Source organism: Elephas maximus, chromosome 2, assembly GCF_024166365.1.
Source record: "Elephas maximus indicus isolate mEleMax1 chromosome 2, mEleMax1 primary haplotype, whole genome shotgun sequence".
Taxonomy (NCBI): domain Eukaryota; kingdom Metazoa; phylum Chordata; class Mammalia; order Proboscidea; family Elephantidae; genus Elephas; species Elephas maximus.
In genome coordinates, this window is record NC_064820.1 from 228,908,426 (window position 1) to 228,934,469 (window position 26,044).

General features: G+C 45.7%; 2 protein-coding genes across 2 annotated transcripts; one reads left to right on the forward strand and one right to left on the reverse strand.

The window, feature by feature from the left end:
- Positions 1-11,790: 11,790 nt before the first annotated feature.
- Positions 11,791-12,633, forward strand: LOC126068447 (keratin-associated protein 10-12-like). The gene is made up of 2 exons (XM_049870975.1): positions 11,791-11,929; positions 12,002-12,633. The coding sequence occupies exons 1-2, from the start codon at positions 11,791-11,793 to the stop codon at positions 12,631-12,633; spliced, it is 771 nt and encodes a 256-aa protein (XP_049726932.1).
- Positions 12,634-21,222: 8,589 nt separating this feature from the next.
- LOC126070636 (keratin-associated protein 10-12-like) lies at positions 21,223-22,050 on the reverse strand. The gene has a single exon (XM_049875011.1). It carries the CDS (start codon positions 22,048-22,050, stop codon positions 21,223-21,225), a length of 828 nt encoding a protein of 275 aa, XP_049730968.1.
- Positions 22,051-26,044: the final 3,994 nt, after the last annotated feature.

The window sequence follows — 26,044 nt, forward strand, 5'->3', positions numbered from 1 at the left end:
CACACAAGATCATACAGGTCACCTGCCCCCAGTCCTCAAGCCTCCCATGCCAACACCCTAACAGGGCACATCTGCACCTCCCCTTTTTTCATTATAAAGCTGTCCCACTGCCCAGCTGTCTTTGAGTCTCTGCCAAACTCAGGCAATGGAGGCCAACTCACTTGCTACAGCAGCTCTGAATAAACAGCCTTTGCTCGTTCTCATGTGTGTGTGGCGGGGGTGGGGGGGGTGGGGGGGGTCCTGCATTTATTCCACAAGGTGCTCTTGAAACTGTGGTCTTAGAAATAAATAGCTGTTGCTCTCAAGGTGCTCATAGCTTAGTAGAGAGGATGCGGTAGGCACATCACAGATGAACTCAAAGCCAGGCTACACATATGGCCTTGAAGTAGATCCCAGAGAGTTTAACCCTTCTGATATTCTCTTTAAAATGGATAGTCAACTCAACAACAAAAAGACAAACAACCCAGTTATAAAATGGGCAAAGAGTGGGGACAGAAACTTCACCAAAGAGAACATCCATGTGGCCAACAAACACATGAAAAGATGCTTATGATCATTAGCTATTAGAGAGAAGCAAGTCAAAACTACAATGAGATACCACATCACCCTGGCTAAAATGGCACTGATTTAAAACAAACAAACAGATAACAACAAATGTTAGTGAGGGCGTGGGAAGATTGAAACCCTTATCCATTGCTGGTGGGACTTAAAACTGTACAACCATTATGGAAAATGGTATGGCACTTCCTCAGAAAAGTAGAACTACACTATGCTCCAGCAATACCACTCCTAGGTATATACCCTAGAGACCTAATAGTAGTGACACAAACAGACATATGCACACCTATGTTCATTGTAGCATTATTCACAATAGAAAAAAAATGGAAAGAACCAAAGTGCCCATCGAAGGATGAATGGATAAGCAAAATGTGGTACATACGTATAATGGAATACTACGTAACCTTAAAGAACCAGATGAGTTTGCGAAACATAACACGGATGGACCTGGAGGACAGAACACTAAGTGAAACAAGTGAAGCACAAGGACAAAGGTTGTATGATTTCCCTTTTATAAGAAGACAAGAATATATATATACACCACTGTTTATTGGCTTATTGGTGATTATCAGGGAGAGGTGGGGGACGGTTGAGGAGGGAAGCATACTTTGGATAGTAGATAACTTGTTATTTTTGGTAATGGAAAGAGTGGCACCAAATGTGGATGCAGTGAGCACTGCACGACCAAAGTAAAGATGTTGCTGAGAAGCCTTAAGAGAAAAGGATGCCTGTACTAAAGAATTCGACATATATACTATGGCAACAACTCCAACAAAGACCAAAAAATGAGTGTATGATCATATATGGATGGGTATAGGTGCATAGGCATACAGGCAGATACAGGTGTATGCATAGGTGAGCACAGCTAGAAGTAGCTATTACAAAAACCAAACCCGTTGCCATCGAGTGGATTCCTACTCATAATGACCCTATAGGACAGAGTAGAACTTCCCCACAGAGTTTCTAAGGAGTGCCTGGTGGATTTCAGCTGCCAAACTTTTGGTTAGCAGCTGTTGCACTTAAGCACTACGCCACCAGGGTTTACATAGTATCTAATGTACATGGAAATATGGACATACATATGTATATATATAGAGAGAGAGAGAGCACATATATGCATATGTACAGATACTCCTCAGACAAAACCAAACACCTTTCAAAACTAGTTTTCAGGGCTTGAAGGCTTAGGACCATAGTCTCATGGGACAACTCAGTCAATTGGCATAATGCAGTTCACAAAGTTCATGTCCTGCATCCTAGTGAAGTGAGTAGTGTCTAGGGTGTTAAAGCTTTCAAGTGGCCATCTAAGATACAACTATTTGGCTCTACTCGTCAGGAACAAAAGAATAAGAGGTAACCAAAATCTCAGAGAAGAAACAAGCCTTCAAAGCTGATAGCCTATGGGAGCCATCATCTCACCTACCCCGAGACCAGAAGAATTAGATGGTGTTCGGCTACCACCACCGACCGTTCTGATTGGGGTTACAATAGATGGTCCTGGATAGAATGGAAGAAAATATAGAAGAAAACTTAAGTTCTTAAAAAAGGCCAGATTAACTGGACTAATTGAGATCCGAGGACACCCTGAGAATATTGCCCTGAGACACTCTTAAAACCTTTAACCAAAACTATCACCTAGGACCACCTTTTACTGAAATAGCAGGGTGGCACTCAAAATAAAGGATATTACCAGTAAGTATCTTATGCAGATGACACAACCTTGTTTGCTGAAAGTAAAGAGGGCTTGAAGCACTTACTGTTGAAGATCAAAGACCACAGCCTTCAGTATGGATTACACCTCAACATAAAGAAAACAAAATCCTCACAGCTGAACCAATAAGCAACATTATGATAAATGGAGAAAAGATTGAAGTTGTCACGGATTTCATTTTACTTGGATTCACAATCAACTTACACGGAAGCAGCAGTCAAGAAATTAAATGGTGCCTTGCATTGGGCAAATCTGCTGCAAAAGACCTTTTTAAAGTGTTAAAAAGCAAAGACATCACGTTGAGGATTAAGGTGCACCTGACCCACGCCTTGGTGTTTTCAATCACCTCATATGCATGTAAATGCTGGAAAATGAACAAGGAAGATCAAAGAAGAATTGATGCCTTTGAGTTGTGGTGTTGGCAAAGAATATTGAATATACCGTGGACTGCCAGAAGAATAAACAAATCTGTCTTGGAAGAAATACAGCCAGAATGCTCCTTAGAAGGGAGGAGGGACCAGTCCCTGGGGAAGGACATCATGCTTGGTAAAGTAGAGGGTCATCGCAAAAAAGGGAGACCCTCTATGAGATGGATTGACACCATGGCTGCAGCAATGGCCTGAAGTACAACAACGATCGTGAGGATGGTGTAGGATTGGACAGTCTTCTGTTCTGGTGTGCATAGGGTCCCTGTGAGTCAGAAATGACTCCGTGGCACCTAACAGAACAACAACACAGTGGTCTACCAAAAAACCAAAAATCAACATTCACTCTAAAGCAGAGATGAGAAGATAAGGGGGCAGGGAAACGGGAGCAGTGGAAACAGAACAAGCAGAACACAAAGAGAATGTTAACACATTGGGAAAAGTGTAATTCATGTCACTGAACAATTTGTCTGGAAATTATCAAATGGGAACCTAACTTACTGTGTCAACTTTCACCAAAAACACAATAAAATATTATTTTTTTTTAAATGGGATGATAGTAACTCTCCCAAGGAATAACTTTTTGGTGACCCCCTCTCTGGAGCCCCCCAAGACTGAGGCTGCTCAGAAAGGGACCAGCTGCCCTCGCTTGATGCATAGCCCCGCAAATGGTTGGCCACACTTCAGACAGTCTCTGAGGGAGGCTCCTCCACTGGGCAGAAAGGAAGAAGTAAACAATAGATCAAGCCCTCTTTACTCCATGGGTCTCATTTATTTAAATTTTTGTGCCTCCAGGGACCGGGGCAGCTTATTATCAAGAATCTACGTGAGTTCTTTATCAGGGTTGCCCTACGGGACAGTGAGACTCACGGCAGCACAGCCGCAGTAACAAAGGAGTCCAGTCCTAGCCCCAAAGAGACAGATGGACCCACGGTGAGAACCGAGCGGAGAGCTCAGGCAGATCCACAGGTGAGCAGGAATCAAATAGAGCCCAGTCCCCCACCAATCAGTGGGAACGACAGGTGGATTAGTGGACGGTGGTGGGAAAACTGGGTCACCTTAGAGAGAAAATCAAAGCTGAATTCCTCCTCGACAGCACACACAGAAGTGGGCTCCAGGTGGGTGGGGGGATCTAAGGGTGTAGGTGAAGCTTGAATATAATGGGAGAAGCTAGGGGGATATCTTTGGGACAGGGCTGAAGATTTTCCCAAACTTCATAAACACAACCCATCAGAAAAAAGTTGATGAATTTGATGACATCAAAATAAGAGAAAGAATGGGCAAAGGACACGAACTGATAATTCACAGAAAACATACACAAACACGCACAGAGACACAGACACACAGAGAGACACATACATACACAGACGCACACACAAACACACACCGAAACACAGAGTCACATAGACACACGCAGACACATAGACATACACAGAGACACACAAAAACACAAAGAGATACATACACACAGAGAGAGACACACAGAAACACAGATGAACACACAGACACATAGACAGAAACACATACATAGACACACAGAAACACAGACATACACACACAAAGACATACACAGAAACACAGACACATAGATACACATGGACACATAGACACACACAGACACACAGACACATAGATACACACAGAGACACACAGAAGCACTGAGATATATAGACACAGACACACGGATACACACAGACACACAGAGATACATAGATACACACAGAGACACACAGACACATGTACACACACACAGTTCTTTTTTTTAACAGGGCTCAGCCTCCCTCATGATAAGCACACGCACAGCAGAACTACATCGAGAGGACATCTCTCATTTTCAGATCAGCAAAAATCCTAAAGCTTGGTGTGGGTGTGAGCAAACAACTGCCCTCACATATTGCTGGTGGAAGTATTAAAAAGCACACACAATCCCCGTGGAAAGAACTCCGATCCAGTGTTAACCCAGCAATCCCACTGCTGAGAAGCTGTCTGCTAGTGCTGGGTGAGTTTGCAGTCTGTGCACCCTATAGCATTGTGTTAGTCACCTAGTGCTGCTATAACAGAAGTACCAAACGTGAATGACCTTAACAAAGAGAAATTTATTCCCTCTGTCTAGTAGGTTACAAGTCCAAATTCAGGGCGCCGGCTCCAGGGGAAGGCTTTCTTTCTCGTCAGCTCTGTAGGAAGATTCCTTGTCATCAGTCTTTCCCCAAGATCTAGGAGTTTCTCAGGCTCAGGGACCTCAGGTCCAAAGGACATGCTCTGCTCCTGGTGCTGCTTTCTTGGTGGTATTAGGTCCCCGTTTCTCTCTGCTCACTTCTCTCTTTTATGCGCCAAAAGAGATTGACTTAAGACACAACCTAATCTTGCAGACTGAGTCCTGCCTCATTAATATCATAGAGGTAGGATTTACAACACATAGGAGAATCATATCCGATGACAAAATGGTGGACAATCACACAGTACTGGGAATCATAGACTAGCCAAGTTGATACACACATTTTTGGGGGACATAATTCAATCCATGACAAGCATCATCTGTAACAGGAAACAAGCAGAAACAACTGAGTGTACATTTATTGGGAAATGATTGAATAAGCCCAGGTTTTTTTTTTTTTTTTTATAAACACCATGGAGTATTACACAGCTGTCAAAAATAGTAAGGAACCCCTTACGCATTGATAGGCAGACGCCTCCAAGACACGTTGCTGAATGAAAACGCTAGGTGTGTACAGCATACTACCTTTGAGGAAGAAAGGGGTGGGGAAGAGAAATACATACTTGGACGTGCTTGTATTTGCATAAGAGGTCCCTGGGTGCCGAAAATGATTTGCACTTGACTACTAACCTAAAGGTTCGTGATTCAAATGCACCCTGGGGTGCCATAGAAGAAAGGCCTGGCGATCTGCTTCCGTAAAGATTACAACTGAGAAAACCCCATAGAGCAGCTCTACTCTGCAACACACGGGCTGGACGTGAGCCGGAATCCATTCAACAGCAGCAGGCTTTGTATTTGCATAAAGAAACAGACAATTGATAAAAGGTGTGACCTATGGAGACAAGCAAGTGATTATATTTGGGGACAGAAATGAGAGTAGTGAGAATTATCAACACACACATTTTATATTACTTTGATTTTTGAACCCTATGAATAAATAACCTGTTCCAAAAACAAACAATAAAATACTAAAGCCAAGAGTAAAACAAACCCCAGCTTTACATGCTGGATGTTCTGGCCTTGCCCTACAACTTGTTTGCCTGCTGGAGGGAAGGCCTCCAGGCTGGCTAAGCAGGCCTCCAGGTTAAGATCCCTTCGGCTGGCAGGAGACAGCTAGGGCTCACGTTACTCCAGGTGAGCAGGCCCTAGGGCGTCATATTGTGCCTCAGTCAGCTGACACAGGAAACGCCACCTGCAGAGCCCTGGATGAATCCACCCACTGGCCGCACTCCTGCTGGCTCAGCAAAACCTCTCTTTCCGCCTTTTCTGTGTGTTGTCCAAGAAGGGATCCAATCATCCCGCCTCCTCGGGAGACAGAAGGCTGTATGTGTTGACCAAGGACTGATGGCTAGCAGGGGCTGGCAGGGGGCTGGGAGGGGGCTGGCAGGGGGTTGGTGAGGGCTGGTAGGGGGCTAGGAGGGGGGCTGACTTGGGATGCCAGGGGACTGGAACCAGCTGGCAGGGGCTGGTAAAGGGCTAGAAGGGGCTGGTAAGGGGCTTGCAGGGGCTGGCCAGGGCTGGCAGGGGGCTGGAGGGCTAGCAGGGGCTGGCAAGAGCTAGTGAGGGATGATGAGGGCTGGCAGAGGCTGGTGAGGGCTGGGAAGGGGCTGGCAGGGGACTGGCAGGGGGCTGGTGGGGGCTGGTGAGGGCTGGTGAGGTCTAGTAGGGGGCTGGTGAGGGCTGGTGAGGGCTGTTGAGGGCTGGTGAGGGCTGATGAGTGCTGATGAGGGCTGGCAGGGGCTGGTGAGACCTGGCAGGAGGCAAGAAGGTTTAATTCTGAGGTTTTCAGGACAGATGCCCAGCTGCCCCGGGGGTCCCACCCACAGAATATGTCTCCATTGAAAATGCTTCCTCCAGTCCCATCTTTCCAGGAGCAGTGAGGCAGGGAGGCAAAGTAGAAGGAAGCAGCCCTGCCCCCAGGGAACCTTGGCAATACAAACACAGCTCTCTCTGCCAGCAGTGCAGCGGCTTCCCCTGTTACTCTCTCTCACATCCTCCTGACGAGTGAAGACATGAGCAGTTGGTGACTCCGGCTCAGCTGGCAGCCTCAGGCCCCAGAACGTGGAAGCCCAGGTCATGATCCACACCTAGAGGTTTACCACCTTTAATTCAAATCAGGCATGAGTCTTCACCCACTGTTACCCTTCAAAGACACGTGCTGCGTCCAGGAACTATGGGATTAGAACTGGAAGGGACCTGGAGGCCAGCTCATTCAAAGCCTGTGTCACAGGCCAGGAAAGCAGCCAGGGAGGACCCCTGGGCACAGCTAACCAGAGGCAAGTTTCTAGTACTAAGAGCTTGTTGTTGTTGTTAGGTGCCGTCGAGTCAGTTCTAACTCATAGCAACCCTATGCACAACAGAACGAAACACTGCCCGGTCCTGTGACACCCTTACAATTGTTATGCTTGAGCCCATTGTTGCAGCCACTGTGTCAATCCACCTCGTTGAGAGTCTTCCTCTTTTCTGATGACCCTGTACTTTGCCAAGGATGATGTCCTTCTCCGGGGACTGATCCCTCCTGACAACATGTCCAGAGTATGTAAGACGCAGTCTCGCCATCCTTGCCTCTAAGGAGCATTCTGGCCACACTTCTTCCAAGACAGATTTGTTCGTTCTTTTTGGCAGTCCATGGTATATTCAATATTCTTCGCCAACACCACAATTCAAAGGCGTCAGTTCTTCTTCAATCTTCCTTATTCATTGTCCAGCTTTCACATGCATGTGATGTGATTGAAAATACCATGGCTTGGGTCAGGCACACCTTAGTCTTCAGGGTGACATCTTTGCTCTTCAACACTTTGAAGAGGTCCTTTGCAGCAGATTAGCCCAATGCAATGAGTCTTTTGATTTCTTGACTGCTGCTTCCATGGGCGTTGATTGTGGATCTGAGTCAAATGAAATCCTTGACAACGTCAATCTTACATTGGAGAAAAAGAAAGGCACCTAGTCAGTAATCTACGCTTCAACTCCAAGAATCTAGGGGAGAAAAAGGAGCAAATGAAACCCACGGCAAATTAAAAAAAAAAAAAACATTTTGCTGTCAAGTCGATTCTGACTCATAGCGACCCTCTAGGACAGAGTAGAACTGCCCCACAGAGTTTCCGAGGAGCACCTGTTGGATTTGAACTGCCGACCTTTTGGTTAACAGCCATAGCGCTTAACCACTACGCCACCAGGGTTTCCGCAGCAAGCTAAAGGAGAGAAATACTAAAGATAAGGACAGAGATTAATATCACTGAAAAGAGAAAAATTGAGAAAGTCAATGAAGCCAAATCTAGTTCTTTGGGGAGACCAATAAAATCGATAAACCCCTAACCAGACAGACCAAGAAAAAGAGAGAGGACACAGATCATCATCAGGGACAAAACAGAGACTATTAGCAAGCACTTTTCAGAAATCAAATGGTAAAGGAATTCTACAAGCAACAGCGTATCATTCGGAAACTTAGACAACACATTAAATCCTTGAAAGACACAGCTACCAAAACTCAGTAAGGAAGAAATAGCAAACCAGAAAGTCCTATATTTATTAGAGAAAATGAATTCGGAGTTAAAAATTCTTCCAACAAAAAAACTCCAGGTCCAGATGTTCCACCGGCAAATCCATGAAACATTCCAAGAAGAAAAAATTGCCAATTCTGCATAATCTTTTCCAGAAAATAGAAAAGGAGGGTACATTTCCCAACTCTTTATGAGGGCAGCATTATCAAAACCAGGGGAAGGCTCTCCAAGAAAAGAAAACTATAAATCAATGTTCCTCATAAATACAGACACAAAAATCCTAAGCAAATTGAATCCACCAGTATATAAACAGGATAATATATCACAACCCTGTGGGGTCTATCCAGGAATTCAGTATTGGTTCAACATTCAAAAAACAATTAATGGGAGTACTTGGGGTCTCTCTGCATTATGCAACTTTTTGTGGATCCATTAATTATTTCAAAACAAAAAAATTGAAAAATGAATGCAATTCTCTATAGCAGACTAAAAAGGAGAGAAAGAAAACTGTGTGACCATCCTAAGAGACAAATAAAAAGCATTCCACAAACCCCAACATCCATTCATGATCAAATATCTCAGCAATAGAAGGAAACTTTCTGAACTTGACAGAGCTAATCTAGAAAAAACTACAGCAAACGTGATCGTTAGGGGCAGCGGTGGTTCAGCGGTAGAATTCTTGCCTTCCATACGGGAGACCTGGGTTCAATTCCCACCCAATGCACCTCAGGTGCTGAACAGGTTTCAGCAGAGCTTGCTAACGAAAAGAGACCAGGAAGAAAGACCTGGCGATCTACTTCTCAAAATCAGTCAAGGAAAACTGTATGGATTACAACGGCCTGATCTGCAACCGATCACGGAAATGGCACAGGACGGGGCAGTGCTTTGTCCATTGTGCATGGGCTTGCAGCTAACAACAACAACAACAACATGATCCTGAGTAGTGAAAGACTGAATGCTTTCCCCCTAAAATCAGGTATGTGTTAGTACACATGTGTATATTTCCTAGCTCTGTCCACCGACAGGGCCTAGAAGCAATGACACCTCAGTTGCAATGAGCACACTCAGCACCTAGATCTTGGTTTCTAAAGCCATTCTTCAATAAAAGGAGCCGGGCTCCTTGGAGAAGTGGTTGATTCCAGGGATAGTGCAGGGAAAATACAGGATAACCTTGGAGTATCTATCAGTTGGACCAGAAAGGAAGAAAGTGCTCAAAAAGGGGCAGGAGATACTTGCATGTCAAAAGGGCGCAGAGGCAAAATGAAAGAGTTCCCACTGGCCAAATTTGTAACAACCTGAGCAACAAAATAACGATAATATTGGATCATAACTCAAATAATAAAATAAATATTCTTTTAGCCTGTACTGAAATAAATCAATAATGGAACAAACAAGTAAACGGGAAAGATGAGACAACTCTTCCTTACAGAAGAATTTCGGTTAATAAATATAGATGGAATGAGGAAATAAAAAATCACCGTTAGAATACCACAGTAATAATCACTGTATGAAAGATCCCCCAGTGGATGCGAAAATTACTGGACAAGCATTTAAGCAGAAACAGGACATTTGCATGGCCTCAGTGTCTCTCCTTCCAAATTTTTTTTTTTACAAAAGGAAAAATGGTAACTTTACCGTGGAAAGTCCCTGTACGCATAACCTTAGCCAAGTGATCGAGGTTAAGCTGACAAGGCATATCACTTCCGTGGGAATCTTCCCCAAAGTACAATAACTGCACCCTAAAGCTCAACTGCTAACCTAAAGGTTGGCAGTTCAAACCCACCCAGTGGTCCTACAAAAGGAAGGCCTGGAGATCTGCTTCTGGTAAGATTACAGCCAAGACAACCTTATGGTGTAGTTTTACTCCACAACACACTGGGTCACCAGGCCTCAGAATCAACGCCACAGCGAGTAACAACAACGACAAATCATGAGAAAGCAACAAACAAATCTAAATTGGGGACCGTTCTACAAAATAACTGATCACTACTTTCAAAAGTGTCAAGGTCCTAAAAGACAGGGAAAGACTGAACAACTGTCACCGACTGGAGGAGACAAAGGAGACCCGACAATCAATGGGATGGGATTCCGGACAGGATCTTGGAACAGAAAAAGGATGTTAGTGGGAAACTGGTGAAATCCGAGTAAAGGGTGTCCTTCAGTTAATATAATATGTTATTGTTGTTCGATACTGTCCAGCTGGCCCCCAACTCAGGGAGACCTCACGCACAATAGAAAGAAATGACGCCCGGTCCTGCACCGTCCCCATAATCGGCTCAGGTTGGCCTACAGTAATCCATAGGGTTTTTATTGGCTGATTTTCAGAAGCAGATTGCCAGGCCTTTCTTCCGTCTTAGTCTGGAAGCTCTGTTCAGCATCATAGCAACACGCATGTCTCCATTGACAGATGGTTACACTTGAGGTGCATTGGTCAGGAATCAAACCTGGGTCTCCCGCATGGGAGACGAGAATCCTACCACTGGACCACCACTGTGATCTCAGTAGTAATGCACTGATGTTAGCTTCTTAGATTTGATCATTGATTGACAGTTAGGAAAGATGTTGCAACATTAGAGGAAGCTGTGTGAAGGGCATATGTGAAGTCTCTGTACTCTTTCTACAGCCCTTCTGTAAAATAAGTCTTAAAGTGGTCTCGTGGGCTCAAGCCATGCCTGGACAAGATGTGGGCTGCCACACTCCCCACAAAGCGGGGCTACCTGTTTCCTGTCCTTTTCCTGCTCTGGACAGCGCCCACGAGAAATGAGACATGCCCAACTCCTCTTCCTATCCCAGCTTTCGGCACCGGGTCGCTCCTGAGTAGGTCCTGCGGGAAAATCATGACCCATGTTATCTTTGTTTAGAAACCCAATAAACCTCCTTCTTTCGCCTTTCCAGTCACAGAGGCACAAGACCTTGCTCAGGAGCTCTAGAGACCAGGAGTCAGCACAGCACCCCTGCACTGCACCCCAGATGCTCGGCCCTGGGAAGGGCTGGGGTCGGGGACCAGCACACTCACAGACAATGCGGGTCTCACCTTAGCCTGAAAAATGTCCTGTTAGAGCACAAACAAGGTAACCTATATTCCACCCCAATTTTCCTCTACGAGACTAAAACAAGTCAAGATGCTCCAAGCAAATTACGAGCCGAGAAACAACTACTGGAAAACTAAAACAGAAGCTGTTTATTTTCCGGGGACTGGCTCAGACAATCAGGAAGTGGAAGGCGTCGGGGAGCCTCTGTTGGGACAACACACACCGGGGGAGGGATATAAAAGCCCCACAGCCCAGAGCTCCTCACACGCTCACACCCTCACTCACTTACTCACTCACGCCCTCCTCTAAGTTCACCTTCCACCTCACCCCCACCATGGCTGCATCCACCATGTCCGTTTGCTCCAGTGATCTGAGCTATGGCAGCCGCGTCTGCCAGCCTGGTTCCTGCGAGTCTTGCACTGACCCCTCCTGGGAGGTGGACGACTGTCCTGAGAGCTGCTGTGAGCCCCCCTGCTGTGCCCCCACCTGCTGCCAATCTACATGCTGTGCCCCTACCTGTTGCCAGTCCTCCTGCTGTGTCCCTACCTGCTGCACCACAGGCCCCTGCCTGACCCTCATCTGCACCCCCATGAGCTGTGTGTCCAGCCCCTGCTGTCAGGTAGCCTGTGGGTCCAGCTCCTGCCAGTCAGTCTGTACCAGCTCCTGTGAACCCTCCTGCTGCCAGCAGTCCAGCTGCCAACCTGCATGCTGCACACCCTCCGCCTGCCAGCAGGCTGGCTGCGTGCCCATCTGCTGCAAGCCCCCCTGCTGTGAGGCTATCAACTGCCCAGCCCCCTCGTGCTGCCAGCCCTCTCCCTGTGCCCCCTCCTGCTGCAGACCCTCCTCCAGTGTGTCCCTCATCTGCCGCCCCGTGTGCAAGCCTACCTGCTGTGTGCCCACCTCCTCCTGCTGTGCCCCCACCTCCTCCTGCTGTGCCCCCACCTCCTCCTGCGTGTCCCTGCTCTGCTGCCCTGTGTGCAAGCCTGCCTGCTGCATGTCCACCTCCTCCTGCTGCCAGCCCAGCTGCTGCCGCCCAGCTTCCTGCATATCCCTGGTCTGCCGCCCTGTGTGTGCCCGCCTAGCCTGCTGTGGCTCTGCCTTGGCCCAGAAGTCCTGCTGCCGACCCAGTGTGGCCCCTGCCACAGGCCAGCTGGGTTCCAGGTCCTACCTGGAAGCTGAGTGCACGTCCTGAGTGGCTCTAGCACTTTGGCCTTTCGTAGGGCTTCAGCCATCTGCTGCTGAGCTAAAGTATGTGGAACAGCTAAACACCCACTCTGGATATTGCAGCCTCAGCGAGTCCCAGATATTGCCATGCTGGTGGACTCTCCTCTTGTCTCCTGTCTCCCCGCAAAGGCCTCTCATGAGTCTCACCTCAGCCTCACCCCAAGGGGTCTCTGTCCTCCTCTGCTCAATGACTCCGGCCCTCTCTGTGTGCACTCAAGCAAACCGGTCAATAAACTCTCCCTGACTCCAAGGATGGTATTGGGGCTCCATGTTGGTTATTGTTATTTGTTCCTCTGTCTGACAGCAGACTCACTTTTCCTTTCTTTGCCCACAACACTCTTGCAATCCTAAAGGACCCTGGTGCGGTCCTGGGCCCGGTGGCATGTGGCTCCCAGCTATCAGGACTGGGCAGCCAAGAGCATGGGGTGGGCTTTGCAGCCCTTTGGCCATTTCAGGACCACCTTGGGTTTATCCCCAACCCTCCTGCCATAAGTGCCATCATTCATTTGTTGTGTGCCATTGAGTCGATTGATGACTAAGGTCCGCCTGAGCTAAGCCATGCACAGTCTTTTCAATTGCCTTATATGCATGCAAAAGCTGGACAATGGAAAAGGAAGACAGAAGAAGCGTTGATTCATTTGCATTGTGGTGTGGACTGCCAGAAGAACAGACAAATCTGTCTTGAACAATCAGAATGCTCCTTGGAAGCAAGAATGGCGAGACTTCTTCTTGCTTACTTTGGACACGTCATCAGGAAAGACCAGTCTCTAGCGAAGTAGAGGGTCAGTGAAAATGAGGGAAATCCTCCATGAGCTAGAATGACACGGTGGCTGCAACTATGGGTTCAAACATACCAAAGATTGTGAGGATGGCACAGGACCTGGCAATGTTGTATTCCGTTGTACATAAGTAAGATCGCTATGAGTCAGAGAGACTCGTTGGCAGCTAACAACAAAATCAGAGTAGTAGTTATTTTTTTAGGTATTTAAAAAGATTGGCAATAATGGCAGAGAACAAACGCATTAACATTATAATGATCATATGCGACCCAAATGCATTGGCCAGGACATAAAGACACTGTGATGATTCCTGGATATTTAAGAAATCTGAAAGAAGCGTGTTGGTAATAACAATATGTGTTATAGATTAAATCGTGTCCCCAAAACATGTGTTGACATCCTAACCCCTGTACCTGTAAATACGACTCTGTTTGGAAACTGGGAGGTTTCTTTTGTTATGTTAATGAGGTCATACCTGTGTAGAGTGGATTCTAAGTCTAATCATTTCTGAGTGATGTCTTATAAAAAGAGCAGAATAGACACAGAAACACACACAGAGGAAACAGGAAGACAGACAATGGAGACAGATGCATCTATAAGCCAAAGGTTGCTGTCAGCTACTAGAAGCTGATATAAACAAGGAGGGACCTCCTCTGAGATCCACACTCTGAATTCAGACTTCTAGCCTCCTGAACCGTGAGAAAATAAATTTATGTTCTTTAAAGCCACCCACTTGTGGTATTTCTGTTACAGCAGCAACAGTGTTTTGGAGTCAGTGGAGGAAGTGCTGACTAGTTTCAATTATTATAAAATCAAAAAGGATCCCAGCACAAAAGTGTCTGAGCATTGCCCAGGAGCTTGGCTACAGTAGAGGTTGTATGCAATGGGCTCCAGGTTGATTGAGAATGTTCATCACACAACATAGTTTGTGTGCACATGGCTTCCAGTATCATGGCTCAGTGTGCTGACTGCAACACATGGGACCAGAAAGTAACAAATAACTCCAGAGAATAAGAATTCTGGAGAAGGTTCATTATCATCTTCAGAGGAGATGGCCATTCCTGGTCAAAGTGCTTGTTGTATTTACCAAAGCCAACTCTGGGATATAAAAGAAATTTTCCAGAGGCTGGATAGAGTGACACGGCCCAATAAGATAGCCAATGTGGTCATGACGTTCCACTGGCAATTTCGTTTGAACTGCCATTTTATGAAGACTTGTTTCACAAAAATGAAGACTTCTTAGCGGTGTTTCATTTGATAAATGATAGTATTTTGATTTCCAACTTAATTAACAAAAATACAAAGGTTAGAGACTCAGGGACAAAAATATCATGTGACTCCAAGCCCATTGCTGCTGAGTCGATTACGACTCGTAGTGACCCTATAGAATAGAGTAGAACCGTCCTACAGAGTTTCCAAGGAGCTCCTGGTAGATTTGAGCTGCCAGCCTATCATACGACTAGAGGCCATATTTACCTTCTAGAATAATTGGTGATGGTCAGCAGGTACAGGTAAGAGTGGCCCATAGGATAATAACTTGGGAATCTCTGGCCCATTCACTCCCCCAAGATCTGAGCAAAGGGCAGACCCAGTGCTCCTTCATTGCCTGAATAACTCCTTTATCTACCATTGCCCTCAATCTGTATAGTCCGTTATCACCAAGTCAAGCATCCACCTAGCTTGTTTTTGAACTCTTGAGTGTCTCATCTTATTGCTACAGACATGTCCTAACTGCAATATATTTAACCTGGAGAATTTTTCACGTTCATAACTGGGTATCCCCTTCAGCAACTCTGATGGTTAAGGTTGTGTGTCAACTAGGCTGGACCATGATTTTCAGTGGTTTGGCAGTTATGATGTAGTTTGGCAATTGAGTAATGATGTAATCACCTCCATGATGAGATCTGTTATAATCATACCCATGATGAGATCTGTTATGAGCAACCAATCAGCTGAAAGGGAGTTCCTTGGAGGTGTGGCCTGCATCCAATATATATGGAGTTTCTGGCAAAGCTTGTTTGCTGTCTTTTGCTCTGCTGTGGATCCTATATTCGGCTCATCATCATCTGACCTCTGGTTCTTGGGACTTGAGCTAGCGGCCTGCCGTCTTATCTGACTACCTTGGATTCATTAGCCCCCGCAGCCTGTGAGCCAGAAGCCTGCCGTATGACCTGCTGATCTTGGATTCACCAGCACCTGCAGCTACATGAGTCAGGAGAAGCCTCCAGCCTAATGCCTAAACCATGGACTTGGGACTTTCCAGTCTTTACAACTGCATGGGCCATTTTCTTGATATAAGTCTTAATCTCTCTCTGTATATATATATATATATATACATATATGTGTATGTGTGTGTGTATATACACATATATAAAACCAAACACCATACTCAATGCCGTCAAGTTGATTCTGACTCATAGTGGCCCTATATGACAGAGAAGAACTGCCTCATAGGGTTTCCAAGGAGCAGCTGGTGAATTTGAACTGCCGACCTTTTGGTTATATACGTGTGTGTGTGTGTGTATGTGTGTACATATATATATATCAGTCACAGGGGTTAAGTGATATGGCTGCTAACCAAAAGGCCAACAGTTTGAGTATATGTATGCTTCACTGGTTTTGCTTCTTTAGAGAACCCAGTCTAAGACAGCATCTCATAGAATGGTTTCAGACCAACTCTATACATGTTCTACTTCTCCCTGTTAACACCCTCGATTCATTAACTCATTAGAAATCACCAGCAATGACTGGATTACAAGCCCATGTGTCTTCCTTGGCCACTCATAACCACAGAATCCTGAGCTCTGCCTCTGGTTTTGTCTGAATCACTCTGTAGATGGGCCCCTCAACTGGGACAAGACACATTTACCATGGGTCTGTGAAAAGAGGACACCACCAAGATTTGGTGGAATATGGGGCTGGAGGGTATTTCTCATGGAGCCCAGACGCCCAGAGGAATTAGGCGGAGGTTTCTCACATTTCTCTAGGACTGTCTGTCAGATTTACCAGGAGGATGCTCACTATATGGGCCAGTCCTAGGGCAGTAAGTATGTCTCAGTTTGGGCATGAATTTAGTTAGGGCATTTCCCAGAGGAGAAAGAGGCAGACTAAGTCTCAGAGCCAAAGGAAGATCTTCAGTAATCAAAGAAGAAATCAAAGGACTGGACGGGAAGAGAAACAGAATTTCTCAAAATCAAGGGTGAGAATATGCTGCAGATCATGATGGACCTCACTAGACCTCCCACCTTAAATAACTAGAAAATGGGACAAAGCATATGAAATTACTGTTCTCATATACTGGAAAACTGATGGTGCAGTTGATCCTTGATCAACTCTGTGATTCTCTGTGATCCCTGAGGGAAGGGAAACAAATGAAGTGAACCCTATGATTGCTGCAGCTTACTGCCTGAGAGCGTTTTCAGGCTGAAGCACAGAGAAAGGAAGCCAAATAGCGTGGTGCTCTTACTGAGCCGAGGAGATAAAGATCAGAATCCAAAGAGCCTGACACAGATGGAATTTGAGAGCTCAAGGTTCCTTGGGGTCCATTGCTGAATACTAAACCACTCACACAGAGCACAAAACTCCATGAGACTGGGCAAAAAACAATCAAGAGGCTTAAGGTGAACAATTCCCAGAACTTACACAAGGCTGGGATGCATTTGAGTTCCAAACAACCAGAGTGGAGAGACCTTGCTGATTACCAGAGGATCCCAGAAGAGGTATATTTTAATAGTAATGCTAAATTTGCCCTATAGTAAAGACTTCTCTAGATCTGCCCTAGCAAAACTTAAAAACAAGCATGGAAGCATTGGAGGGATCAAGCTGGTTCACAGGTAGCATCATTGCCAGCCAGTACAAAGGCCAGCACTCTTTTTTAAAAAAAGGAAGCAAAGTACAACATTTAACAATATGACATTCACAAAGGCCAGCATTCTATGAAAAATTACTAGACGCATGAACGAGAGGAAAAAATAATCTACAATTAAGAGACAAAACAGTTAATAGAAACAAACAGAAATGACAGAGATGATAGAATTAGCAGATAAGAATATTAAAACAACTATTATAAATATGTTCAAGGATCTAAAAGAGATAAGGACATAATGAGAAGAGAAATGGAAGATATAAAAGAGAAACAAATGTAATTCCAAGGGCTAAAAAATATAACATCAACAATTACAAAAAAAATTAAAGAAAGAATTTAAAAGTAGATGCTGCAGAAGAAAAGGTCAGTGAACTTAAAGACATAGTTGTAGAAACTACCCAAACCAAAACACAGTAAGAAAAAAGATTGAAAAAAATCAACAAAGCCTCAGTGTCCTGGGAAACCATATCAAGTGATCTAACATACATATAATTGGAGTACGGAGGAAAAGGGGGGGGGGTGGGCAACAGAAAAAAGATTTAAAGAAATAATGGCCAAATATTTTCCAAATTTTATGAAATCAACAAACATATAAAAGACTTGAAAAACACTGTGAACCAGCCTGACCTACTTGACATTTATTAAAAATTCCATCCAAAACACTAGAATACCCCTTTTTTTTTAAGTGCACATGGATCATTCACCAAAATAAACCATATGCTAAGCTTTAAAACACAACTCACTATATTTAATAGAACTGAAATCATTAGCAGGAAAGCCTCTGGTCTATATACTAAAAAAGACAAAATATCTCTGAAAGAAATTGAAGAAATCATAAATGACTGAAGAGAAATTATGAATTGAAAGACATATTAAAATGTCCATTTTTTTCCAAATTGATCTATACATTTAATGCAATCCCAATCAAAATACTAGCAAATTTTTCTGCAGAAATCAACAAGCTGATTCTAAAATCTTTGTGGAAATGTAAAGGAAGTAGAATAGCCAATCAACTTTTAAAAAGAAAAACAGATTTGGAGGACATACCTTACTTGATTTCAAGACTTAATTTAAAGCTACATTGATCAAGACAGTGTGTTATTGGTATAAGAAAAAACACATAGGAGAATGGAACAGAATGGAGAGTCCATAAAAAGACCTGCACACATGTGATTAATAGATTTTTGAGAAAGATAATTCAAAGGAGAAAGGATAGTACTCTCAACAAATGATGCCTGAAGAACTCAATGCATTCTGAAAAATAAACTTGAAATAGATTCTAGAAATAAACATAAGTTAAAACCATAAAAAATCTAGAAGCAAGCATAGGAGCAAATTTGTGTGACCTTGGGGCATAACAAAGATTTCTTAGATAGGACCATTGAAGAAAAATTGGTAAATTAGACTAAATCAAAATTAAAGACATCAGCTCTTTAAAAAAAGCTGCAAGAAAATGAAAAGGCTAGCCATAGTTGGGGAGAATATTTGCAATACGTGACAAATGACTGGTATCCATAATATTTAAAGAGTACTTAAACAAAGAAACAAACAAACAAACAAAAACCAAACCCATTGTCTTTGAGTCAATTCTGACTCATAGTGACCCTATTGGACAGAGTAGAACTGCCTCATAGAGTTTTCAAGGAGCAGCTGGTGGATTCAAACTGTCGACCTTTTGGTTAGCAGCCATAGCCCACCATAGCTCTTAAACGCTGCGCCACCAGGGCTCCAGAGAGTACTTACAACTTAATAATAAGAACACAAATAGCCTGATTTAAGAAAAATGGGCAAAAGATTTGAACAGACACTTCATGAAGAAGATATTTACAAACGGCAAACAAGCACACGAAAAGATGCTCTATGTTTTTAACCATCAGGGAAATACAAATAAGCACCATACACCTAGAAAGACTAAAATAATGAAGACTGACAATAACAAGTACTGACAAGGATGTGAAATAACTGCAACTCATATATATTGCTGATGAGAATGAAAAATAGTACAACTACTTTGGAAAACAATTTGGCAGTTTGTTACAAAGTTAAACATATGCTTACTATATGATCCTACTCCTAGGTATTTACCCAAGAGATATGAAAACATATGACCTTGAAATGAAAACAAAGTACTTTGTGGTCCGTGGGATGAATGTTGATAGTGGCTTTATCCATAACCACCGAAGCCTGGAAGTAACCCAAACGTCCTTCAACCAGTGAACGGCTAAACAATTTTGGTACATCCATTCAATAGAATGTCACTTAGCAATAAAAAAGAATGAACTACTAATAAATACAGTGAAAGAGATGGCTAAATGAAGCCAGACACTACAGAGTACGTGTTATGTGATTCCTTTCATACAAACTCTAGAAAAGATAAATCTTTAGTAATGAAGCAGAGCAGTAATTGCCTGGGCCTGAGAATGGCGGCACCTGATGGGGAAGGGCCACGAGAAAACCTTTCCCATGATGGAAATGTTATATATCTTCATTGGGTGGAGGTTGCAGATCAAAACTCTTCAAACTGTACAATTAAACACTACATTGCATTTTATTTTATTAGATGCAAATTGTATCTCACAAAGCTCATTTTAAAAATGAGTGTCATTTGAAGGCCTGGCTAGGAGGTGAAGCGGGAGCTGGGGGCCAAAGGGTCAAGGACATGGCAGCAAGTTGGGAAATGCAGAGCAGGGTGGGAGGTGGCTGGGGCTTTAGGGGAGGGGGCTGAGACCCTCATCGGGGCAGCAGGGCCTCCCTTTGTGGGTTCAGGGCACAGACGTAGGCCCGTGGGATGAGTGAATGGCTCACAGGCAGAGAAGGCAGTACCTAGCTCAAAGCACGTGGAGGTTAGGGGAGAGTGCTGGACATTGATATGTGACATGTTGGGGACAGTGGTCCATTGACAACCACAGCCCCTAATAGTCAGGCAGTATGAGCTTGGACGCTTCTACAGTTCTCACTAGAGGGCTTACGGCATGTGCTGACACACGTGGTCTAGTGTATCTTGCCCTGGTGTTGTACACTGCCCCTTGGCAGACTGAGGCCTGACACAGGCTCAAGGTCACAGGGAGACTACTGCAGTCTTAACTGTTGTGTCCCTGACACTCCCCAGACAGAACCCAGGTCTTTCTGGAGAGACACTCGCCTGGGTGCTGGTTCCTATAGGTCCTCCCAGCCCTCTTGGAATGTTTTTGTTTCCAAATAAAGTCAGTTTAACTCCTATGACCTTGAAGCCAAGCTCCTTTCCCATCAATGCCATGTTTCTGCTAAATGGACAGGCCCCCGGATGGCCCATAGAGAGGGGAGACCCCAGACCCAGAAGGGCTGTGGGGCATGGAGCTGCAAGCTGGCTTCCTCAGTGCACTTCTGAAGGGGTGGGTTTTCCTGGTAGGACAGTGGATGGAAAGGGGCTCTACAGGGGTCTGGAGAGCCTCCTGGACCATGGCGGGTCTGTGAACAACCAGCTTGGGGGAGCGCTGGGCAGGGGGCCAAGCAGAACCTGAGCCTTCCTGGGTGGTGCCGAGTCCCAGGTACCCTCCCAGAGGACTCAGGCCTGTGCCCTGTGATTTCTGAGGTAAGTCACTCATTCACAGAATGTTTGTGGCTGGGGAAGACCAATGTCTGGTCAAAACCCTGTGTCCCCACCATGAGAGTCTGACGACAGGAAAGATCAAGGGATCAAGGTGAATTTATTCAGGTGCCCTAAGAGGTGCTGACAGGTTGGAAGTTGAGGCCAGCTGGGGGGTTCCTGGGGAGCCAGGGGGCAAAGGTCACAAAGGGACAGTGGAGATGTGGAGGCGTCCCATCCTCAGGCAAGGGCAGCTGTCTAACAAGATCAGGACGAGGACTGAGTGGATGTGAGGAGCATAGCCACAGTGGGGCCTGGAGTCCAGCTGGCCCTGGGGGGAGTGTCTGGTCAGCAGGAGGACTTCTGGCCAGTTGAGGGGCCACAGCAGGCTGGGCGGGGGCACACAGGGTGGCAGAGCAGGGACACACAGGAGGAGGTGGGGGCACAGCAGGAGGAGGTAGGCACACGGCAGGCTGGCTTGCACAAGCGGTGGCAGATGAGGGACACACTGGAGGAGGGTCTGCAGCAGGAGGAGGCGCAGAGAGAGGGCTGGCAGTATGCGGAGGCTGGGCAGGGGGTGGCCTCACAGCACACGGGCACACAGCAGATGGGCTTGCAGCAGGCAGGCACGCAGCAGGCCTGCTGGCAGGGGGAGGGTGTGCAGCATGCAGACTGGCAGCTAGACTGCTGGCAGCACGAGGGAATCGGGCAGGGGGAGGTCTCATAGCAGACCGGCTTGGAGCAGACAGGCTTGCAGCAGACAGGCACACAGCAGATAGGCTTTCTGCAGACAGACATGCGGCAGGCCTGCTGGCAGGGGGAGGGTATGCAGCATGCAGGCTGGCAGCTAGACTGTTGGCAGCAGGAGGATTCACAGGAGCTAGTGCAGACTGATTGGCAGGGATTGGACCCACAGGCTGCCTGGCTGCAGGGGCTGGACACACAGCTCACAGGAGTGCAGACGAGGGTCAGGCAGGGGGCTGGGGCACAGCAGGTGGGGGCACAGCATGTGGACTGGCAGCAGGTGGAGGTGCAGCAGGGGGGCTCACAGCAGCTCTCGGGGTAGTCATCCACCTCCCAGGAGGGGCCAGTGCAAGACTCACAGGAACCAGGCAGGCAGACGCCACTGCCATAGTTCAGGTCGCTAGAGCAGACAGACGTGGTGGAAGCAGCCATGGTGGTGGGGGGAGGTTGTGGGAGGAGGAGTGAGTGAGTGAGTGAGGTTCTCGGAGCTGCCGGGACTTTTATATATTCCTCCGTGTTGTGTGTTGTCCCACCAGAGGCTCCATGATGCCCTTCCCCTTCCTGGTTGGTGTCCCAGCCAGTTCCAAGACCTCATTAGGAATGTTCGTTTGCCATGGTGTTGTCCAGCCTGTAAATCTTCATAGGTGGCCTGGGCCTCAGTGTCCCATCGCAATCTGTGGTCCCACAGGAGTAGGAGTCCGGGCTATGATCCCAGCCTGGGTCCATGGGGCCCATGAGGGCAGTGGGTGTCAGGAGGGTGGGAATGTCCTGAGTCCTCCTTTATTTGCTGGGAGCATGGTCTGGTTAACAGCAATTGAAGCACTCAGACAATCACTGGCGATTGTATGAAGCCAAAACTCTGCTAAGTGATTTCCCACTGCCTCAAACACCTCTAGTGTAGCCTTCCTGTGCCCCCTGTGAAGGCAGGGTTGTAGAGGTGTTGGGTGTCCTGCCCAGGGCCACAATTTGTGAGAGACAGGCTGTGACAAGGGCCTGACCTCTTGGCCCCGTGCTCTGGACCATTTGTCATAGACAAAGCATCTCTCTCCAGTCCTGGCTTAGTGTGTCCATTATCCACATGGTCCTTCTGCTTGGGAGAGAGCAGCAATTCTTTGTATTCTAGGCCAAGGATTGTGTTGGACATGGGTTGGCCCCTTCCCTGGTCAGGCACAAGGATAGTTTCTTGGGCTTGTTGTTCTTGGTTTCTGAACCACACCCAGTGACCATGCTGGACTGCACGTGGGTCATTACCTAGCATCAGGTAGGAACTCGTAATGGGCAATTGACTAATTGCTGGAGACTGTGGACAAGCTTGAGAGGTTAAAATAAATAAATGAATAAAAGCTCCTGGAGGCCCAGCTTTAGCAGGACCCCATACATTCCTAAGTTGTACCTCCAGGAGTCCCATCAGGTTCTCACTGTGAAACTCAGAGAGAAATTCCGTTGAACTTCCGGCAAGGGGAGGGGAAAAGTAACCATTTTGAAAAATGGCCAGAGTATTCTGTTCTCCTTAACAAATGGTCTGCCCTCAAGGAAACCTATTTTGCCAGAGCCTAATCAACATGGGGGAATGTCCAACTCCAGCCCCCTCTAACTTTCCATATTCGGGAAAGGAAATACCCAACTCTAGCCCTCTCTAACTTTCAGCATGGGGGAAGGGAAATACCCAACTCCAGCCCCCTCTGGGTTTCCACATGGGGGAAGGAAAATACCCAACTCCAGCCCCCTCTAGGTTTCCACATGGGGGAAGGGAAATATCCAACTCCAGCCCCCTCTAACTTTCCACATGGGGGAAGGGAAATAACCAACTCCAGCCCCCTCTAACTTTCCACGTGGGGGAAGAGAAATACCCAACTCCAGCCCCCTGTAGGTTTCCACATGGGGGAAAGGAAATACCCAACTCCAGCCCCCTCTAACTTTCCACATGGGGGAAGGGAAATACCCAACTCCAGCCCCGTATAGGTTTCCACATGGGGGAAAGGAAATACCCAACTCCAGCCCCCTCTAACTTTCTACATGGGGGAAGGGAAATACCCAACTCCAGCCCCACATAGGTTTCCACATGCGGGAAAGGAAATACCCAACTCCAGCCCCCTCTAGCCTTCCTGTCTCACCTACAGAGTGAAAAAAAAAATCTGAGAAGCACTTGTGAAGGTCACAGCCCAGGGGCACAGATCCACTAAAAGAATGAGACCTAAACATATAATCATATGCTACTTCCCCTCCTCCCACATCTTACCATCACATCAATAGGGCCTCTGTATAAAATTGGGACATTATAACTGAAGAGACCTGAAAAGCTTAAACTCTATTTAAGGAATCTCTAGGGAAAATAAAGATTGAATCTTATACTACACTTGTGTGCCAGCACCAAATTCTCTCAGGGAAAAGCTATCTCCCCCCCTCCCCTACCTTACTCTGTCTCTGTCTCTCTCTATGTTGTTGTTAGGTGCCATTGAGCCATTTCTGACTCATAGCGATCCTATGCACAACAGAACGAAACCCTGCCTGGTCCTGTGCCATCCTCACAATCATTGCTGTGTTTGAGACCGTTGTTGCTGCCACTGTGTCCGTCACCCTCATCGACGGTCTTCCTCTTCTTTGCTGACGCTCTACCTTACCAACCATGATGTCCATCTCTAGGGACTGGTCACACCCGATAACACGTTCAAAGTACATGAGACGAAGTCTTGCCATCCTTGCTTCTAAGGAGCATTCTGGCTATATTTCTTCCAAGACAGACTCGTTCATTCTTCTAGCTGTCCATAGTATATTCGATATTCTCCACCAACACCATAATTCAAAGGCATCAATTCTTCTTTGGTCTTTCTTCTTTGTCCAGCTTTCACATGCATATGATTGGATTGAAAATATTATGGCTTGAGTCAGACACACCTTAGTCCTCAAAGTAACATCTTTGCTTTTCAACACCTTAAAGAGGTCTTTTACAGCCAATTTGTCTGATACAATACATTGTTTGATTTCTTCACTGCTGCTTCCATGGGTGCTGATTGCGTATCCAAGTAAAATGAAATCCTTGATGACTCAATCTTTTCTCTGTTTATCGTAATGTTCCTGTTGGTCCAGTTGTGAGGATTTTTGTTTTCTTTCTGTATAGGTGCAATCCCTACTGATGGCTACAGCAGTCATTGATCTTCATCAGTAAACGCTTCAAGTCCTCTTCGCTTTCAGCAAGCAAGGTTGTATCATCTGTATGTCACAGGTTGTTAATGAGTTGTCCATCAATCCTGATGCCATATTCTTCTTCATACAGTCCAGCTTCTCAGATTATTTGCTTAACGTACAGATTGAAAAAGTACAGTGAAAAGGTACAACCTTGACATACACCTTTCCAGATTTTAAACCACGCAGTATCTCCTTGTTCTGTTCGAAAGACTGCCTCTTGGTCATGTTGCATTCTGGAATTCCTGTTCTTCACAATGTTATTGATAATTTGTTATGATCCATACAGTACAATGCCTTTGCATAGTCAATAAAACACAGGTAAATATCTTTTTGATATTCTCTGCTTTCAGCCAAGACCTGTCTCCCTCTCTTCCTCTCTCTATATATATGAATATATATACATGTATAAATTTTTAAAATACAAATTTTATCACACTCTCCCCACTGTTCTACATGTTTAGTTTTTCCTAAAAGTAATATAACTTGGAGCTCTTTTCCTATGAATATATAATGTTCTCACATCTGTGTAGAATTCTACATGGGTCTTATGTTTGGGTTCTATTGCTATTCAAAAAAATACCACAAACTTAATAGCTTAAAATAACCCACATTTATTATCTCACAGTTTCTGTGGTTCAGGAGTCCCAACACAGCTAGACTGGGTTCTCTGCTGGGTTCTGAGGAGGGTGTATCATCTGAGGTTCAGCTGCAGAAGAATCCACTTTCATGCACATGTGGATGTTGGCATGATTCAGTCCCTTGCAGGTTGTCGGACCGAGGGCCTCAGTTCCTTGCTGATTGTTGGCCAGAGGCTGCCCTCAGTTCCTTGCCATGTGGTCCCTCCATAGGAAGCTCACAACAAGGTGCTCACAAGACAGGCATTATGATCTTACATAATGTAATCACATACACATAATAACGTAGATCTCATCACCTTGGTTGTATTCTGTTATGGATTGAATTGTGTTCCCCCAGAAAATGTGTGTCAACTTGGCTAGTCCGTGATTCTCAGTATTATGTGATTGTCCACCATTTTGTCATCTGATGTGATTTTCCTATGTGTTGTAAATCCTACCTTTTTGATGTTAATGAGGCAGGATTAGAGGCAGTTATGTTAATGAGGCAGGACTCAATCTAGGTTGTGTCTTAAGTCAATCTCTTTTGAGTTATAAAGAGAGAAGCAAGCAGAGAGACAGGGGACCTCATACCACCAAAAAGGAAGAGCCAGGAGAATAGTGTA

Coding starts and splice junctions, on each gene's coding strand:
- LOC126068447 (XM_049870975.1), top strand. CDS start 11,791: ATGTCCGTTTGCTCCAGTGATCTGAGCTATGGCAGCCGCGTCTGCCAG. Junction 11,930..12,001: donor CCCCTGCTGTGCCCCCACCT/GCTGCCAATCTA, acceptor GCTGCACCACAG/GCCCCTGCCTGACCCTCATC.
- LOC126070636 (XM_049875011.1), bottom strand. CDS start 22,050: ATGGCTGCTTCCACCACGTCTGTCTGCTCTAGCGACCTGAACTATGGC.